Raw genomic sequence first — 21385 nt, 5'->3', positions numbered from 1 at the left:
AGCATTAACCCAAAAGTCAGAAAGTAGATTAATTCACAACTGCCTGAAATATTACCATAATACAACAGGCAAAATTAGTTTTCCTACTGCTTTCCATTTTAATTCAATTCAAACAATGGGAGTGCTAATACACCAGTTACACATTTCAAATAAAAACTTCAACCCCACCCATGAACAGATGTAGCTTTAGGAGAAATGAAAGATAATCATAACTACAGAATCCTTTTGACTGAGTTTCCTACAAACAAAAGTGTGTTGACCTCTCTTCTAAGAAGATGAGAGGATTTACGTATTTTCCCGTAGTCCTCACAGTTACAATATAAATTCTGAGTCCTCTGAGTTCTTATTACGAAATTATTTAATGCGTATTTCAGTAATATTCAGACATATACCATAAACCCAAGAAACTCTGCATCTGCTAGTTTTAAGAATTCAGTTAAAGAAACTATATATGGCAGATTTTTCTACCACAGTGCCACACTACCTGCTGAGTTAACTGTGCTATTTGAGTTGTCCCAGGCTTGTCATGACATGTGGGAATCCGTACCTTAAAGAGAATGAGAAGAAATTAACTTTGGCTACAAAAGAACGTCCTTTATATAATTGTGAGTCCCATTACAACGAGGGATTAGAAACACTCTTACACTAAAAAAGTACACTCAGCAATGCCTAAAAAGCCATAAAAACAAAGTATCTGTATCAGACTTTACAACCACAGTCTTATTTATCTTTAGTCACAGCAGAAGGTAAGTGAACCAAAGTCTCCATATTCCCATACACATGGAAATCACTAAGCCGCTGAGAAGCAAATGTGCTGGAAAACAGAAAAAGGGGATCTGCTTCATACCGCTTCCCGCTTATTGTTCCAGTCTTTGCTTCATTAATACATACACACCCGAGCACACCTCTCAAGCTTGCCAAACTATGGGATAAATCTAACAGGAAACCATGAGAACTTTCAACCCACAGTTACAAGTACTACTTTTGATGATCTCCCAGGGAAAAAAAACAGAACACATCCTACAGAAATGAGTATATCTAAAAACAGAGCATTGCCAAAAATAAGTCCAACTTGAAAATGAATTGCAAAAGCACTTAGAGAACATTCATACAAATCCTTTGAGCAAAATGTTACTACTCTAAGAAAGGAAAGGAAGGAAAAGGAAAAGAAAAGAGAAAAGGAATGGAAAAGAAAGGAGAAGTGAATAGAGCACAATACCCTGGGATGGACATGTTTGGTCTGGCATTACACATTAAGATCATTCAAACCTAAGAACCAATGGCTTTCCTCATTTCTCTTAATTTTTACTAATTCATAGTCAATTCTACAAAGCATTCTGCAATGCCACCGTCTCTGGAGGGCCACAGAGTTGCAGAAGTCTAGAAGGTGGGATTTACATTCACATGTATTATGTAAGAATGACACCTTTGTGCAAACTCTGCAGGATGAAACGAAATAGGTGGCCCCTGGAGTTGTGTGACTAATGGCTCTGTACAGCAGGAGGAACTGTGATACTTCTGTAACTCCTCACATACAAGTGAAAGCAGTAACAGGACTGGACATCACTAGAAAGTTAAAAAGCAAAACTCATCTATGAACTTCCTAGAGTTCCTCAGAAAATGAAACAAATGAAATAAAAGATATTACCTTCATTACAACCCCCATAATAGGCAGGTGTAATGTCTTCCCTGGCACTGGGGCAGGCCATCGGTCAACATCATTACAAGCTGAAAAATAAAATATTTCCTTATTATAAGTTCCAATATTAAAATATGAAAAATGAAACATCAGAAATTAGAACTCCTTTCTATAGAGCAGGAAAAATATACTGGGAAGGTGGAAGATAAAAGGTAAAAGAAAAGTAAAAGTAGTGAAAATATATTTCACCAGAAATATACCTGTGGTCTAGCATATAAATTGGTTCATCAATTTTTGAAAGCAACAAAATAATAGGCTTAAAGGGAATTTTCCTATTTATTTATTGCTACTAAAATTAGCTACCAAAAGCATACCTACCACCTGATAGAGGCCTCTGTATAGCATGACAAAGATTTCTGTTTAAATAGTACTCCAAAAAGCAGAGCTATCAACTCCGTATTTGTTTATTATTACCCTAATAAATAGGCATCATCTATGTTGCAAAAGGAGGTAAGAAAAGATACGGTCTTTGGTGTTTGTAGGAAGAGGTGCAGAATAGTTTTATACCTCTCTCCTATCATATAGCCCTTAAAATTCTTAACTAATTTTTTTAGAAAGTCAACTTTATATTTATCAGCCATTTCCAGTAAAATTTTTAAAACTCTTGCATAAAGGTATCTAACTCACACAGTGTTTAACTTACCTGCTTCCAAATAAGGTTCACTCTTTTCAAAATACTCTGGTGCTATCTGTTTGAGCACAGTGTGAAAAAAATGAATATAAGGAAGTTTGCTGATCAAAACCAAGGACTGGAGAGAAAAAAGAAACATGTTTGTTTGTTTTTTAAATTTTCTTAATGATTATAACTTAAACTTGTCATTTCTTACATAATCAATTACTAATGAGCTAAATTCAGCAAAAGTGTGGATTCTGAAATAAAGCTTTTGCACTGGATGGTTAAAAGAAAGACTACAAAAAACTACAGTTGCAGAATGAAAAACGTTTCACCTTACTACTACACCTCCCAAGCATAAAGGCATATTCACAGATTCTCCTGCTCTCCAGGAAAAATAATTTCCTATTAACAGACAAATGTCATGGATAATTTCTAAGGCCTCATTACTACTTACATTAGCAAAACGGTACCAGAATTAGCCAGATGAACTTTTCCTAATACAGAAGGAGCAAACTGTGATGCTTTTTCAAACTAAGACCTATGACTGTTATATTTTAGTTTTCAAAAGTCATAGCCATACACTTAGAAATTGTGACTTGGGGTGCCTGGGTGGTTCTGTCAGTCAAGCACCAAACTCTTGATTTCAGCTCAGGTCCTGATCTCAGGGTCCTGGGATGGAGCTCCACATCAAGCTCTGCGCTCAGCATGGAGTTTGCTTGTCTTTCTCCCTGAACACATGCTCGCTCTCTCTCTCTCTGCCCCACCCCTCAAGTAAATAAATGAATAAATAAATAAAATCTTTAAAAAAATAAATTGCAACTTTACAGTTGGGTCACTTCAAATATGGATTATGCCCATCTTTTTCATCTATTTTTTTTGAAAACTACTTTTTATTTTTCCATCCAATATCAAGTAGTAGTCAAGGTACATTCTAGTTACAAAAAGTAAAGGTGTGTCCCTGTTAGTAGGGATTAAATCAGAACCAATTTTTTTTTAAATGGTGGTTAAGAAATCTTTTTAAAGTTTATTTATTTAAGTAATCTCTACGCCCAACATGGGGCTTGAACTAACAACCCCAAGATCAGGAGTCACATGCTCTTCTGACTAAGCCAGTCAGGTGCCCCTAATTTTTTTTAAGGAAATAAAATGACTGTACATTTAGAGTGGAAAGAGTAATGATTAAGATGTTGCTACAGTGTATTTACTGACTCTTAGGGGTTTCAAAAAGATACTGCGGGCTTTTATTAGTTGTAATAATATTATAATCAACTGTTTGTCCTTTCCCTCATTACAAAATGTGAAAATTAAGCAGATTCTTCTGGCTTTTGAGAGTTTCATACAATATCTATAATTTACCACCAGGAAACTAGCACAGAGATAGCAGAATGGCAAAATTCACTACTAGTTAAAAATCTAGGGACAAGTGTCTACAATCTAAAAAAACAAAAATAAAACGTAAGTTGTAGTATGTTTAAAGATTAAATATCACTTAAAGACTATTCATCCTTACAATTTCTATTTTTCTAGCCACAATATAAAAGTATTTTTCCTTAGCGTATATAAATTTACCTTCTGGAAGTAGCCTCTTTTTAGACTTTTATCTCGAACTTGTCGGAAATATACATATCCATAAAAATAAGCAGGATCCTTCTATGAAAGAAGTGACAAATAAAAAAATACATATTGCCATCCTTTATTATTAACATCATGCTGCTTTATAAACCTGAACTGAAATATAAGGTATACACAAAGAGCTAGTTATGCTTTTCCACCAACACAAATAATTATGACAGTAACTGGCAGATGCAAACCTGCTAGCTTGCCCAAAGGGGAAATAATTATAACTAAAGTACTGAAGTCAGATTTTTCCCACTATAGTTTACTTAGCTTACGTTCTTTGTTCATATTTGTACTAGTTAATGGAAGTCAGAAAATAATCAAATTCTGTTTAAAAAAAAAAAATTCTGTTTTCCCCCAGTGCTACTTATATATTTTTTAATTGTGCCTACAAGTATGAGTTAGGGATAGTCTTAGTAAAATGAGGTATCCTATTGTAAAATTTCAAGAGAGAGAAAAAAGGAGTTAAATGCCAATGTGAATCTTACAAAGCCAGTTCTATTTTTACCTAATAGAAATGAAACACTGAAATGTTTATCAAAATACAATTTGAAAGTAACTACATTCCAAAAAAACATAAGAAGTTTTTGTATCCTCATGAAATAAACTTTGACCCAGTTTCTAATTGGATTGTTACTCTTTGCTCAAATTTTATTAACCACCTGCTTAGAACAAGGTATTGTATTACATATTAGAGAAATTAAAAGATGCTTCAAATACAATTCCTGAAGGAGCTCTTAATCTAAGGAGGGATGAAAACAAAGCTCAAGGCGGGTATATAGGAAAGAACACAGTGTTACAAGGAGGCCAAGAGGGAAGAAATTACCGCTGCCTATGCAGATCAGTAAAGATTTCATGGAGGCAACTGTTTTTAAAGTGGGCACAGGATGGATATGATTTAAACAAAGGCAAAGACATTCCAGGTTTATAGAGCCAGGAGTCTGAGCAAAAACAAGGACAGACAGAAAAATACAAGCTACCTCAGGAAAAAGCACATAATTCAGTTTGGCTTAAATATGGTACCTGTATAGAAAGGAGATAAAGTTGGAAATTGGAAAGGTAAAGTGCTTAATTTGTAAGGCCCAAAAAGTGAGGATGAGGAAACAGTACTATCATTAGCTCTTTATTCATTAAGCAACAGACAGTCATTTTATATTTATTTTTATATAATATATATATATATACTTTAGCTAGCAACACTGTGTAAAATACATGACATTGGAAAAAACCCACAAAAGATGGGTTATCTTTGGGCAAGTTTCTTCTCCTCAACAGCCCTCAATTCCCTCATTTGCACAAGGAACTCTCTCAGAACACTGTAAGGAGGATTAATGAGATAACACATGCTTATTAATACAGTGCCTAGAACATAACATAAATAGTAGCTATCATTAACAGTTGAAAGAATATGTTAATAGCAATATCAAAAGGTCATGGAAAGAAGTAGATGGTTATAAGACATTTTGACAGTAATATTTTTGCTAACTGGGAGAGGGTTCCTGTCATTAGAGGAACCAGGGAGGTAAACTGCAAATGCTGATTTTAGGCAAATGATGTCATACTGGATGTGCTGATAGGACATGCGGATGGAAATGTTCCTCATGCAGTTAGAGACAGAAATGTGGAATACCAAACAGAGACAACACTCTGAAATCATCTGAATTATTAAAATTGCCTTTAATAAATAGTGTAAAACAAACCTCATTAAAAAATCAAAATGAGACAACTATAATTCTATCATGAAGTAGGGAATCTTCAACTCTGAGTGATATTTACTGGTATAGTACCACCTCAACTCCACATCTAAACAAAGAGTTATTAAAAATTGAAGGAAAACTACCTCAACATTCTGATCAATTTCTATACTTCACAACGGCATTATGTGTTTCAAGAATAGTAACTTTATAGAGTTCCTTTCTTTCGTGAGTTGAATCCTTATGTATAATAGACTCACTTAGGAAATCTAGCACTATAATATAGTAATAAGACAAAAGCAAAATATTTCTGAATGCTATTAAGAGGTAGCTGAGTTCTAAAGTTTCCTCTCATGAGGACATTTTTCTATTACTACTTTTCCAACCTTTAAGTAAACTGGTAAATCTTTGTCATAATGATCCAGGAGACAATGCAGTGACACCCTCCTTCCAGAAGATTGTCGAAATCTAAAACAAAACTGGGTATCTCCAAGACAACCTAATGAAAACAAAAATAAAAGTAATTAAGAACAGCATAGTATAACATTTCTTTATCCAGATTCACCATATGTTATCACTAAAAAGGTCCTATGAATTGTTTAAACCCATTTTATTATGTTTTAGAGAAAAAAACCAGAGATTCTGATTGTTCAAGTGACTTGTCCAAAGCCATCTTTGTTGGTTAGAGGCACAGCCATTAGCAAAACATACATCTAAACTCCTAGGTCTCTTTACTATTTTTCCTATTCCTATTTTCCCCATTTAATTAAAAAAAATCTTTAAACTGTTTGCATTTAATGTTGACTCACAAACATAATAATGAGAAAAAGAAGCCAAATACAAAAGAACATATACTGTTCAAATCCATTTATATACTTGCTTTTCTTTTTTTAAAGCAGGCAAACTATAGAGTTTAGGGATGCATGGTTGGGTGATAAAAGTATAAAGAAAAACAAGACACTTATCACTATAAGAATCAGGACTGTGGTTGCATTTGGATGGGGATGGGAAACAGTGCTCAGGAGGGGACATGAGGGGGCTTCTAAGGCACTGGCGATGTTCTATTTCTAGACCTTGTATGTGTTTTACATTTCACAGTGGGAAAGTTTTTTTAAAAAACATAATACAGCAGACTCAGGAAGTGCCCATGTAATAGATTCACTATTTTCATCATTTTAATTTAAAAAGTTTTTTTTATTTTTTTTCACACTATTTTTGCTTTTTTTAGAATCAGAATAATGGCAATTTTTAAACATGCTACAATTTTTTTTTTTTTTTTTGCAATTCTCACATGACACTGCCTCATTGTAATATAGGGAAATACTAGTTATAAGAACAGTCTTGAAATGCCAATTTAGAACTGGCAAGTACGTGACAACAATTATCTAAATTTAACATTATCAGTGATATAATTCTGTGAAGTGTTTCTACAGGAAAATGATACCTATATTCATATCTGTCTGCATAGAATGTCTTTAATTTCATTAGTCACTCTGTAAATTACTTAGATTTCTGTACCAGATTTAAGATAATCATTTCAAGCCTTTAAAAACATAATACAGATATCTTTGTCATATGTTTTGTATTCTTTGTTAATGATGCTATAATATCTAATAAGTGGTCCTCAGCTGCCAATATCTCCAAACACATTACAGCTACCTTAATGCATGGTTAATCATTCATCAATATTTATTACTGTAGAAATTATAAAAATATTTAAAAGTCTCTCAATTAAGAATCCTAGTTACCTCTGTAAGCTATAATATGTGACTAGCACACTAAGACCCATGCTGTCTGGCATGCATCTCTACCTATTTTACTATATCCTCCCTGAAATTTATTTTTGAAGATTTTATTTATTTAGTTGACAGAGAGAGACACAGCGAGAGAGGGAACACAAGCAGGTGGAGTGGGAGCTGGAGAAGCAGGCTTCCCGCTGAGCGAGGAGTCCAACATGGGGCTTGATCCCAGGACTAAGAATACAAAGAAGTACTTATATTTCTTTAGCACATGAAGTTCTTAACAAAGGAAGCAGAAACTTGATAACACGTTTAAGTTTTTAAAAAGCAACTCAGTATATAAACCTAAATGCAATCATAGAAATTAATATTCCTTTGGTGGTAGAGGAAAGAAACACAGGGGACTGGAGGATAGGTGAAATCAGTCTCTTGATAGTTTAAAAATAAAGAGAATACATGAGACCTGAGATAATGGAAAATACTTTTAGCATTGTTTTAGTTCAAGAGATTTATATGTTGATTGTTCAATTTTTCCCTTTAGGAGACATTTAAGTATTTTTGTCTTTGTTTTTGAAAGAAAGAAAAGAAATTTTTTCTTTATTTTTAAAATGAACAAACACTCAATAGCATTCATCAACAGGGAAATGCAAATCAAAACCACAATGAGTTATCAACTCACACCTGTTAGAATGGCTAAAATCAAAACAGAAGAAACAACAAGTACTGGTGAGGATGTGGAGAAAAAGGAACCCTTGTACGCTGTTGGTGGGAATGAAAATTGGTGTAACCACTGTGGTAAACAGTGTGGAGGTTCCTCAAAAAATTAAACATAGAACTACCCTACAATCTAGTAATCACACTACTGGGTATTTACCCAAAGAATACAAGAACACAAATTCAAAAGGATATATGCATCTCTATGTTTACTGCAGCATTATTTATAATAGCCAAATATGGAAGCAGCCCAAGTGCCCATCAATAGATGAATGAATAAAGAGGATGTGCTGTGTATACATGCACATACACACGCATACAAACCACATCTTGCACATTTATATATACACAATGGAATCTTACTCAGTCATAAAAAAAGAATGAAATCTTGACATTTGCAACAACATGGATGATCTAGAGAATATAAAGCTATGCGAAATAAGTTAGAGAAAGACAAATACCATACGCTATCACTCATATGTGGAATTTAAGAAGCAAAACAAAGGGAAAAGAGAAAAAAACAAAGCAAGAAACAGACTCTTAACTATAGAGAACAAACAGATGGTTACCAGAGGGGAGGTGGGTGGAGAGATGGGTGAAATAGGTGATAGGGATTAAAGAGTACACTTACACTGATGAGCACGGGGTAAGGTACAGAATTGTTGAATCACTATATTGTACACCTGCAACTAATATTATGCTCTATGTTCATTATACTGGAATTAAAACTAAAAACCCAAAATATTTTCTTAAAAAAGAAAAGAAAGAAAAAGAAACCACTGAGAAGTACACACTGATTTCTCTGAGACACTTAATATGATAGAGCAGGAAAATGCAATGGCTCATACTAACAATAAAGATTTATTTTTGATGAGGTTGTAGGGTATCAGGATTGCCTTGTCCTTCCTAGATATTATTTTCTGCATGGCAAATGTAAAAAATCTGATTGCCAGGGAGCAGGTAGCTCAGTCGTTAAGCATATGCCCTCAGCTCAGGTCATGATCCCACGGTCCTGGGATGGAGCCCTGTATCAGGCTCCCTACTCAGTAGGTAGCCTGCTTCTCCCTCTCCCACTCCCCATGCTTGTGTTCCCTTTCTCACGTTATCTCTGTCAAATAAATAAATAAAATCTTAAAAAAAAAAAAAAAAGTCTGGTTGCCAATCTGTACTGTCAGTTGATACTTCTTTAGTAACCTTCAGTGTGTGAAGGGACAGACCTCTGAAACACAAAACAGGAGCCATTTACCTCAACTGACAAGGCTAACATGCCTAAAGCCTTTTTGACCTGCTGAACTATCTTCCTGACCAATTCTGTACAGCTTATGAGTGTAGCTGGTCACTGGAAAGTTCTCACAGCATACCCATGATTTGAGAATGGAGCCGGGTGGTTAGAGATTTATAGCTATGAGAGTTTTATTACTTCTTTTTCATAAAATTCAGCATTTCTTGTATTTCTAGACGCTATATATCTGTGTCTTAAAATCCAAAATGTGGCTTCTAAAGATAAAAGTCACTCAAATGCAGTAAGATATTGAAAACTAAAAACAAACTAAACCAAATTTTTTTCTAAAGTCACAGGATCTAAGGTCTGTGTGGACAGCAGGTGGAGGAAATGGAGAATTGGCAAATCACTCCATTGGGAATCCCAAAAGCATTCTTCTTTATCTGCATACCAGAGAGTCTAAATCTTGTTTTACTTTTTTAAAGTGTGCACCATGGAAACAAATTATGATTCTTTCCTAAAGACTGCTCTACTGTACCTGGATTTCCCTCCCTAACAAATAAAAGCTATTTTGGGGAAAAATTAAATCCACTTCAAAGTTGGCACAGGAATCCCAACATGCATTTCATAAATATCAGTGAAACAAACTGGATAATCAACAACTGAGAAGAGCACTCTCAAATACACATAAAACTCACAGCCTACTGCTGTCTAGCTTAATATTCATCTCCTAAGATGGCAAGGTGTCCTTTTTAAAACCTTTTGTCAATTTTATTTCTAAGTATCCACCATACTTTAAATAAAATTAACCCTAATTCATTTGATGTGCAGCTTATAAGGAAGGCATTACAAAACATCTGAACATCACTCAAATGTCTGAAATACTGAGCAAATTCTGATTTTACACGGAGTTACACTTGAGTCTAAATTCGAAAAAAAAAGGGACACAGGGAGGGACTGACTACAAAACTAAAAATAAAAAAGTCTATCCAAACAACATGTAATTAGCTTCTTAGCCTTGAAGATCATGCGGAGAGGTGTAAAAGAGCCATGAAAACCGGCTATGATCTGAAAGAGAAGAGTGTGCAGTGTAATCCACTGTGACTCCAATCACATAAAATCAGTTCATCCTGTAATGCATACAACTCAGCTTACCCTGAGTCCTGGAAGTCCAATCCAACACTCACTATATTCAGAACTACATGCGTGGACTTTGTAAGGAAATGAGGAATGATCCTATAGGACCTCTCTATCATTATTTCATTAATAGGCAAACATACCAAGAGATTCTAATAACTCCAGGTTAGAACAAAAGCCCTACTGGGATTTCTCAAAGGCTTTTTTTTTTTTTTTTAACCAAGATACCATTTCTTTTTCACATAATTCCTAAAACCTGAATTGCACATGTATATAGGAAAGAACTCTGGAAGTATTTATAAGGAAAGGAGAAATCAGTTTAAAAATTAAAATATCAAATCTCCCAAATAAAATGAACTAAACTGAATTAACAGGACATTAGAAGTAACCACAAAAGGAAAGGGAACTGGAGTGCCTTTGCTTCATAGGGTTCTAACTGTGTGTGGTCTAAGATGTGGAATGTTCTGGTCACTAGAAGCCTGAAAAGCTGTTTTGAAAGGGAAACATAAGAGGTAACCTGAAAGATTTCAACAATTAGGACCACACAAAGGGAGAGTTTGAAAAAGACCAGCAAAACCAAACTTGATAGTAACAGCAAACACTTACACGGTGTTTTTTATATGCTAAGCACTATTCCAAGTGCTTTATGTATATTAACGCACACAAACTATTAAAGTAATTGATGGCCATGCTTCATAACCAGATTCACCCTATTGTGTATGTGTGTGTGTTTTAACTCACTGCTTTTACAAAGTTCTTGGTAAGCTTCCAAATCCTGAACTAAAAGTAAACTACCTACTATAAATCCCCAAACATACCAATGTTGCTGGTTTTCAATCTCTTCACTATTTCAACAGTTTATTGCTTCTTGATGTTTTACCTCACTACAACGTAAGTTATTTTAAAAGTTGAACAAACTAAAATCAAAAAGACATGACTGGCATCGTAAAACTGAGAATTACAATCACTGACTTGTTAGGCGGAAAATGAATTTGCATTCTAACATTCTATTTCAAACCATTTTCATATATTAAGAGTATAATCAATATGCTTAGTATAAAATTCAACAAAAATACCACATGAAAAATAGTTACCTGAATTTGAATCTGGAAAAGACAAATAGCAAATATTGGTTTTCTGAAAAAGAAAACAAAAGCTATATATACTGACACACACACACACACACCAATAAAAACAAACAGAATATTACAGCAGACTATATGGAGCAATATTTTTACTTACTTCTTTATCAGTAAGTTTGGAATGTTGAGGATAAATTACCTGGAAGAAAAAGAATTAAATCTTGTTAGACAAATATACTAAGTGTATATTTTAGACATTAGCAGGTACTTCTAATACTGGTTGGCTATGGTTAAATAGTTTTAAGAAATAGTTCACAAACTTCCAATAATGACATATGGGAGAAGCTGGGATAACTGAGCTGGATTTATATTAGGAAAAAAAATTTCCGAGTCAAAGTTACCTCTAAAAGAATGGTGAAATCTTGGTTTATCAAGAATAATTTACCAACTGAATTACTGTAACTTAAAGCTTACTGAGTCTTGTCTTTGGAAACCGAAAAGCTAAAGAGAATTCGATCTGTCAGCTGGGTGGTACTCAAGAAATAATGATGTTCAATCGATTCTAAGAAGTAATGCAAATACCAGCTACTTATTAAAAGAAAAACTGTTAAGAGAAAATAATTATCTATAGTTTAAGAAATCTCAAAGGCCATCTCCGACCATAAAGTCTATCCTAATTTCCTCCAATCCCTTAAAAAAGTCATTGCATTTTCTTAGGACAGGTCAATTTAGTGCCTGTAGTGATCATAGCCACCTTCTGAGGGACACTCCTGCCCCAAAGCCACTGCAAAGGAAGCAAGAATAGGCAAGAACAGCTCCTGTCAGAGTAAGCACTAGTAAACACCAGACCCAAAGGCAGTGACTCTACAGGCCAGTCAACCAACTACCTAGAAGTGGCTGGGTGTGTAAATTCTGCCCAAAAGAATACAGTGCTCAAGTGGACCAAACCAGACTCTCTTGGGAATATAAAGAAGAAATGAGATTAAGAGCAGCAGGTTAGTGGCTGATAGCAAAAAGGGGAGAAAAACAACACAGAGTAGCTAAATTATGTTAATGTTGGGTTGCTAATGTGGGGATCCATAATTTCCCACTTCTGGAAGAGTTTATGAGTTCTTCCCATTCCCCAGCCGCCCCAGAGCCTAATAATCTTCCATTTCCAGATATAACATATAGTAGTATCACATTACAAACCATATTTAAATGGTTTCACACATTTATTTCACTTAGCTAGTCCTCATAATAATAGACAAGGCCAGTAACAGTATCTCCATTGTATATATAAGAAAATTAAGGTAAGAAGAAAGATGGGGAGAACTAATGCTTAAAGAGTATCTTCCAGAGTTTTTAATTTTCACAACAATTCTGTCAATTCTTCTTGTCTTTACAGAAGAGGGGACAAGTTCACAGTAGTTAAATAACTCTTCTGAATTTTACTTGTTTAGTAAGTGCCAGAGGTGGGCTTGAACTTAGGCCTGTCTCATTCCAAAGTACACAAGCCACCGTTCTTCACCCTTAGCAGGGATCATTACTGTGCAATCACAGCCCTCTTTCCCTACTAGCTAGGATGTGGCATATCATCCTTCTCAATCTAGGGCTATGGGGAGGGTCTAGAGAGCTGATACATTACATGAAAACCCATCTACCATTTCTGGAATAGACAATGACACCGAAGCCAATATTCTCTCTACTTATTCTGCTTTTGCATCCTGTGTTCTAACCAATCTAAATTAACCTCTGTTTCACAATTCATGAACGCATGAATCTGGTCTGTTTTGTTCACCACTCTATTTTTACACCTAGAACAGTCTCTGCTGCATAGTAAACACTAAAAATATATTTCTTCAATAAGTGGATATGCCCTCAAATTAGTTCAACAACACAATATTTAATAATATGTAATTATTCTTCACACACACATAGATCTTCCTTGCTTCACCTTGAGACCATTTTACCTTGTTACCTTTAAAGCAGAAATGGCAAACTTATAATCTATTTAGTCCTATTTTATGAAATTCTCACTACATGTAAATTATACCAGAGTTGTCATCTTGATATATTTAGTGGCCTGTAGCAATAGCTTTACCTTAGACTCTAAGCTCAGTTTTATGTGAATGTCCTTCAGATTTTTCTTTCCTGAAATTACACTATAAACTCAAAAGCAAATATACAAAATTTCAATTTTTTGTTACCTAAAGACTTCACAGTGGTTCCTCTGGACTTTGGTCTTCTATGGTTTAAAATACCAGCATGACAATATAGAAAAAAATGTTGGTATGTTTTACCCATATATATGAGTAGCTTGAATATATATAACGTGTGTGTGTGTGTGTGTGTGTGTGTGTGTGTATTTAAGGGGTTTATGTATGCTATATATATTTAAGTAAGCTAAAAAGATCTAAGAACTATATAAACTATCAAGTCTGCCCTTTAAAAACTCTGATTGTACTAGATTATCAAAGAGTATTCTAGAATTTCATTTTAATGTACTCCATTAGGACTGCCCAGTGTTCTAATTCAGAAAAGATAAAATACTCAAAAAGAAGTAATGTACCTTTATATGTTATAGGTATGAAAATGTCCACTGTGTACTTAAGATAAAAAAAATAGAGGGGCACCTGGGTGGCTCAGTCATTAAGCCTCTGCCTTCAGCTCAGATCATGATCCCACAGTCCTGGGATTGAGCCCCACATCAGGCTCTCTGCTTGAGGGAAGCCTGCTTCTCCCTCTCTCTCTGCTAGCATTCCCTTTCTTACCATGTCTCTCTCTGTCAAATAAATAAAGTCTTTTAAAAAAAGAAAATAGAAAAAAAATCATACTTAATTTTAGAACTTCAATTAAACTCCCTAGGTAAAAATTTAAAAAGTAACCACTGCCAAGTATCTCAAACTGCACAAATTGCAACCATTACTAGGTTATCTATGTACATAATTTATCTTGTAAAAAATAAAGTATAAATTTAAGTATGGGCAATCAATGTTAGTTTAGTCAGTTAGCTCCTGATAACTATACAGGCATTAATCAACTGTGGATTGGCCCCAGTACCTGGAGACGCCTCTCGCTTGAAGTTTCCTCTCTCCACAGCTCAAGTCCAGGCATCTCTGTCCCCCAGGCCACTGGCATTCCTGGGAGGCATCAAAGGGGGACAGAGAGCATCAGCTAATGTCACCCTGGTTCTGTTACCTATGTTAAGATCTTCCATGTTATAAGAAATAAGGGAGAGATGGCCAAGTAATAAGCCAAGAAAAAAGTAAATTTTATTTGATATCATTATTAAGGCCTAAAAATGATAACATAGCATAAATATCTCATATGATGATGTAATAGGAAAAACGTACCCCAGGAAAAAAATACTAATATATCTGCTGGAAAAGAGTATTACAAAACGTTTTAAATCAGGTTATTATCTTCAAAGGTATGTCTATCCGCCACTTGCCCCTGCCTGTCCTAACATTCCCACCTCAATGTAGAAGAAATTATGGGTCCCAGGTGAAAGAAAATTAGGAACACCAGTTAACTTACTGCTAGTACCACTCAGACATGGGAAAAATTCATGCCTGTCATGCATCCCAGTTATCTGTGAATGGATGCCTGCCTGTTGTCATGTCATTCAGTATCTGTTTCCATTGCACAACCCTACCCTAGCATCTCAGGCCCAGCAGAGACTATATCCCAGGCCATCCCAGGCCTGCCCTGATTTCCTACATTAACATTAGTCACATATAAATATCATCAAAACATCATTAAAAAGAGGATTAATTTCAAACCTAATAAGAACCCTGGCTGCCTGTCAGTCCATGGAGTGTGCAACTTTTGATCTTGGGGTTGAAAGTTTGGGCCTCACATTGGGTGCAGAGATAACTTAAAAATAAAATCTTATTCAGTTATTTATTTTTAATTTTTTTTTAAGTAGGCTCCACACAGAGCATGGAGCCCAATGCAGGGCTTGAATTCACAACCCTGAGATGAAGACCTGAGCTGAGATCAAGAGCTGGATGCTTAACCAAGTGAGCCACCCAGGTTCCCCCAAAATAAAATATTTTTTAAGGAGTTATGTCTTCAAAGATTAGACAATAATACTCATTCCAAACTGAAAATGGAAACTGTTTGCAGGCAAAAAACAAAAACAACTCCAAAAAAAAAAAAAAAAAAACCCAAAAAACCCCCCAAATCTACACTTTTCAATTGGTTATGTATTGGTTATTTTTAAAAACTGGCTGGAAAATATCTTAAGATATGTTAAACATAATATCTTTTTAAAGGCTTTTTAATATGAAAAATAAAGCAATGATACCCTAGTAGCACTGAGTACACCTAATGCTGAGATGCTGATTGCTAAATACCATTCTGAAATAAAAAGAACCAGGGTGTCTTAGGAAGGTAGCAGATTACAAGACTGGGACAGGAAAAATACAAGATAATCCTGGAGCATCTTGTTGTGCCAGAAAGGAAGTGTTCAAAAAAAGGAGGGGGGCAGGATTAAAGGACACAGGAGCCAACCTAAAAAGGTACCAATGCTTAAAGCTGGAATGATTTGATTAACAAAATAAATAATGATAGTATTAGATTATAACCCAAATAATAAGTATCCCTCAGTCTGTACTGATATAGATAGAGGGATGGAAGGATGAGAGAAAAGGGACAACTCTTCCTCATAAAAGAATTCTAACTAATAAATATAGAAGGAGTAAGGAAAATTAAAAAATCACAGTTAGAACACCAGAATAGTAATTGCTGCAGCTAAGATCCACTCATGGATGCTGAATTAGCAGACCAAGCTTAGAAAACAAGATACTGTGCAGTTCAATTTCTAACACAATAAACACTTATTAATTACAAAGACAAAAACAGTAACTTTATAGTGGATAAACATGGCAGACATCATCTCAACCAAGTAATCAAGGTTAAAGTTACCAATAATGAGACATTTTAATTTTAATATCCTGTACTTCTTGAGATGATGTTCTGAAAAGGACACATCATATCTGGGGTATTCTTCCCAGTAATTTTTAACCTCAGACTAATCATGACAACACACTAGAAAAAAACAAAATTTAAAAACAGACTATAAACTATATGAACAGTACTCCAAAGAATCAAGGTCATGAGAGACAAGGAAAGACTGAGGAGCTCCACAGACAGAAGAGGTCTATGGAGTTATAATACCTACTTGCAATGTAGAGAACTGGATTGGATCTTGAAACAGATAAAGCACATTAGTAGAAAAACTGGTGACTCCCAATAAACTCTGTTTAGTAAATTGTATCATGCCAATGTTAAATTCTTTGTCTTGATTATTGTACTATGTTTATATAAAATGTTAACTTCAGAGAAATCTAAATAAATTACTTCTATAACTCCATGTAAGCCAAATATTATATCAAAATGAGGTTTTAAAAAAAGTAACACTTCTACTTCATATCATATACAAAAACTAACCCAAAGCTGTTTAAAGACCTAACTGTAGGAGTTAAAACTACAAATATCTTAGAAGAAAACATGGGAATAAATCTTTATGGCTGTGGATTAGCCAATAGCTTCTTAGATACAATCAAAGCACAAGCAACCAAAGAAAACAGAAACTGAACGTCATCAAAATTTAAAACTTTTGTGTTTCAAAGAACACTACCAAGAAGGTGAAGGCAACCCACAGAATGGAAGGAACTAACTGCAAATCATGTATTTGATGAGGGTCTAAGGTACAGAATATATAAAGAATTCTCACAACTCAATAAAAAAGTCAAGTGACCCAATTTTTAAATGGGTAAAAGATTTGATTAGACGTTTCTCCAAAAAAGATATACAAAAGGCCAATAAGCATATGAAAAGCCACTTGGCACCATTAGTCATTAGGGAAAATGCAAATAAAATTATAATAAGGTACCATCTCATATCCACTAGGACAGCTGTAATCAAAAAGACAGATAAGAATTAGTGCTGACAAGATATGGAGAAATTAGAACCCTCACACATTACTAAAGGAAATGTGAAAATACAGCCACCCTGGAAAACAGCTTAGTAGTTTCTCAAAAAAGTAAACATAATTACCTTATTACCTAGCAATTTCATTCCAAGACAAGTGAAAACATATGTTCACACAAAAACTTAAAACAAATGTTCATAGCAGCATTATTCATATTACCCAAAAAGTAGGAAAAAAAGCAAAATTTTCATCAAATGATGAATGGATAAGCAAAATGTCATATTTCCTTTTAATATATAAAATTCAGCCATAAAAAGGAATGGAGTACTGATATATACTACAACATGGATGAACTCTGAAAATATACTAAGTAAAAGAAGCCAGAGAAAAAAATGCAAAATGAAATTGTTTGATTTCATTCATATGAAATGTATAGAACAGGAGAATCCACAGAGAAAGTAGATGAGTGGTTGCCAGGGTCTGGGGGGAAGGGGCAATGGCTCATGACTGAAAGAAGACATAAGGGAAATTTCTGGGGGCAGTGATAACATTCTGTTTCTTGATCTCCAGAGTAGTGAAATGATATGCTCACTTTATGAAAATTTACCAAACTCAGGGGGTGCCTGGGTGGCTCAGTGGGTTAAGCCTCTGCCTTCAGCTCAGGTCATGATCTCAGGGTCCTGGCATCCAGCCCCACATCAGGCTCTCTGCTCAGCGGGGAACGTGCTTCCCCCTTTCTCTCTGCCTGCTTCTCTGCCTGCTTGTGATCTCTCTCTGTCAAATAAATAAAATCTTAAAAAAAAAAGAAAGAAAGAAAGAAAGAAAATTTACCCAACTCAGGATTTGTATGCTTTCCTACATGTATGTTATACTGCAATAAAAATGTTTACTTTTTTCGAAAAGCGGGAAAAAACAGCCTGACATCACAGTATCAGAACAGACTGGACCTCAGTCTAAAGTTCCAGCTCACTCAAGAACTAAACTAAATTAAATTACTAGAAAACGTGATCAGTTTGAACATGGAATGGACCATGAAGCATTTTTCTCTAATAAGAGTAAAGTTTAGATATAATTGTCCATTTTTCACATCATTCAGAAAACATAAAGCACTTGTGAACTGACTAACTGGAGGGAGGAACATCCCAGATTCCTCCATACTGGGATTATATAATTTCATAACAGAACCAGAGATCAGTAGCACTGAAGAAGCCCTTGTACTATTTGGGAGCCTAAGCTCAGGAGATTACTCAAACTTCAACTCTCAAACCACAAAACTACATCAAGCTACTATGAAGTGCTACAAGTTCACAAGGAAATTTAAAGGCCATTATTAGCATCTGCAAACCCTCCTAATATAATCCTCACTGTTTAATGGCCTACCGTCCATGCTAGACTGGAAGCTCAATGAAGGGAGGCTTCATCAAAGCTTTATCTCCAAAACACAACAGTGTCTGGATATGGTAGCTGCCCAGTAAGCATCTGCTGAATAGATAGTTTGATGAGACAGTCCAGCAACAGTTACACCAAACACCTGTTTTGATTAAAACAGTAAACTTGCAGAAGAGCAAATACTGGGGTTATAGAGCACCCAGTTTGAGGGAAAGACACAACCCTTCACACAACTGTCTTCACCCTTCTCCAAAAAATAAACAACCTTTGCTAAGATAAAGAACACTGTAGTGACTACCTCAGGCTCCACCCTGCTAGGGGATAAAAAGGAAGAGGCAAAAAGCAGAAGTGAAAAAGAAAGGGGAGTAAATTCTAACTGCTCTTTAAAAAATGGTACGGACGTTTGCCTTCACCCCACAGCAGAGATTTATCTTCAATTTGGGGCTTTTTTGTTTTTTTATTTTTTAAAAAAGTGTGGGGCACCCGGGTGGCTCAGTTGGTTAGGCATCTGCCTTTGGCTCGGGTCGTGATCTAGGGGTCCTGGGATCGAGCTCTGTGTCAGGCTCTCTGTTCAGCAGGGAGCCTGCTTCTCCCTCTCCCTCCGTGCTCTCTCTCGGATTTTTCAAATAAATAAATCAACAAAGTGTGTATGGGGGCAGAGGGAGGCTGAGATCAGTAATCCAAATGAAATCAGGACTCACACAATATATTAATGATCAACTGTCCTGCTTTTTACAGATTATTTCATTGGGTTGAAATTATTTTTGGCAAGAGGTAGAATACAATCTATATGTACACACAAATAGGCTATGTCATAGATTATCAGCAAATGAAACCTTATAGACTTGATTTCCAGGAACTGCTTTATTTTTAACTTTGATTTTTCATTATACATATATATATTTTAAAAGATTTTATTTAAATGACAGAGAGTACAAGCAGGGGGAGCAGCAGGGAGAGAGAGAAGCAGGCACCCCACTGAGCAGGGAGCCCAACATGGGGTTGGGCCTGGGATCATGACCCGAGCAGAAGGCAGACGCTTAATGGACTGAGCCACCCAGGCGCCCCATTTTTTTTTTCTTTTTTAGTAATCTCTACACCCAACATGGGGCTCAAACTCACAAGGCCATGATCAAGAGTTGCATACTCTTATGACTGAGCCAGCCAGTTGTCCTCCCAGGAAGTACTTTAAATACTTGGGATTCACATCCGAAACTGTGGGATTTTTTAAAAAAATCAATTTAAGGCAAAATAATAGGAGTAAGAAAATAACCAAGAGCAGTCCTACACTGATTACTAAACGTGCAAGGAGACTAACTATAATAAGGGAGGAACATCTGGGCACACATTAAATGACAGGCATTAATTCTTAAATGCATTCTCATTCTTAGTACCTCCAACAACACTCTTAGGGTATTATTTTTCTGCTTTATAGTTGAGGGAAATGAGACTCAGAAAATTGAAGAAACTGGCCAAAAACCAAACAACCAGATGTTCAAAACCCAACAGCTTGTGCTCTTTTTACTAGAGGGAGAGGGACAAGCAGACTCTGCACTGAGTGTGCAGCGCCAACTTGGAGCTCCATCCCACCATCCTGAGATAATGACTTGAGCCGAAATCAAGAGTTGGATGCTTAACTGAGCCACCCAGATGCTCTCTCCCTTTTAAAAAAAAAATTTATTGAGGGCACCTGGGTGGCTCAGTGGATTGGGCCGCTGCCTTCGGCTCAGGTCATGATCCCAGGTCCTGGGTTCGAGCCCCGCATCGGGCTTTCTGCTCAGCAGGGAGCCTGCTTCCTCCTCTCTCTCTGCCTGCTTCTCTGCCTACTTGTGATTTCTCTCTGTCAAATAAATAAATAAAATCTTAAAAAAAAAAATTTATTGAAAAAAAACTTATTTTTTTTTAATTTATTTTTTTATTTTTATTTTGTTTATTTTTTTGAGAAAGATGAAGGCAATTGTGTGAAGGGTTGTTCCTCTCCCTTTTAAACTGGATGCTCCCAAACCTCAATTTTGGACTGAAATTGTCCAAAGAGTTGATAAAGACTTCAAGGAGGAAAAGCTACTAATGATGCCTCAATTCTTATAAAATCAAGGACTAGAGAAGTTCAGGAGGTGACCTCACATTACAGAAATGTCAACTTCCTAGGACACTCTGTAAGTTCATGTGATTTTTTTTCTTAGTTTTAGAGCAATGTTATTTAATGAATTATATAATCTTTTCTTTTCTTTTCTTTTCTTTTTTTTTAGTTTCAGAGGTGGAATTTAGTGATTCATCAGTTGCATACAACACCCAGTGCTCATTACTTTCAGTACCCTCCTTAATGCCCAACACCAGTACATTAAAAGGATTATTCACCATGACCAAGTGTGATTTATCCCCGGGCTGCAAATCAATCAATGTGACACACCACACTAATAAAAGACAAGAACCAGATGATTCTGGTATTTGACAAAATATAGCCTCCTTTCTTGATAAAAACTCTCCACTGTGTAGTTCATGTGATTTAAAGGCTCTCAAAAATTCCTCTCCCTTTCTGTCTCAAATACATAAATC

General features: G+C 35.5%; 1 protein-coding gene across 3 annotated transcripts in view; it reads right to left on the bottom strand.

Annotated features, from left to right (window-relative positions):
• DENND6A (DENN domain containing 6A) overlaps positions 1-21385 on the bottom strand; it is a 61534-nt gene that overhangs the window by 35037 nt on the left and 5112 nt on the right. The window contains exons 2-9 of one of the 3 annotated variants that reach the window (XM_047691399.1): positions 14563-14642; positions 11681-11719; positions 11533-11575; positions 6013-6125; positions 3885-3965; positions 2343-2448; positions 1649-1728; positions 485-547 (exon numbers count right to left, since the gene is read on the bottom strand). In XM_047691399.1, the coding sequence (XP_047547355.1) occupies positions 485-547; positions 1649-1728; positions 2343-2448; positions 3885-3965; positions 6013-6125; positions 11533-11575; positions 11681-11719; positions 14563-14640 (603 nt within the window). In that variant the 5' untranslated portion in view covers positions 14641-14642. The remainder of the gene's footprint in view (positions 1-484; positions 548-1648; positions 1729-2342; positions 2449-3884; positions 3966-6012; positions 6126-11532; positions 11576-11680; positions 11720-14562; positions 14643-21385) is intronic. The other 2 variants (XM_047691381.1, XM_047691390.1) reach the window with 2 other exon arrangements.

This window comes from Lutra lutra, chromosome 1, assembly GCF_902655055.1.
Source record: "Lutra lutra chromosome 1, mLutLut1.2, whole genome shotgun sequence".
NCBI lineage: Eukaryota > Metazoa > Chordata > Mammalia > Carnivora > Mustelidae > Lutra > Lutra lutra.
Note: the sequence above shows the minus strand (reverse complement) of the source record. Positions and strands in the feature narration are given on the sequence as shown.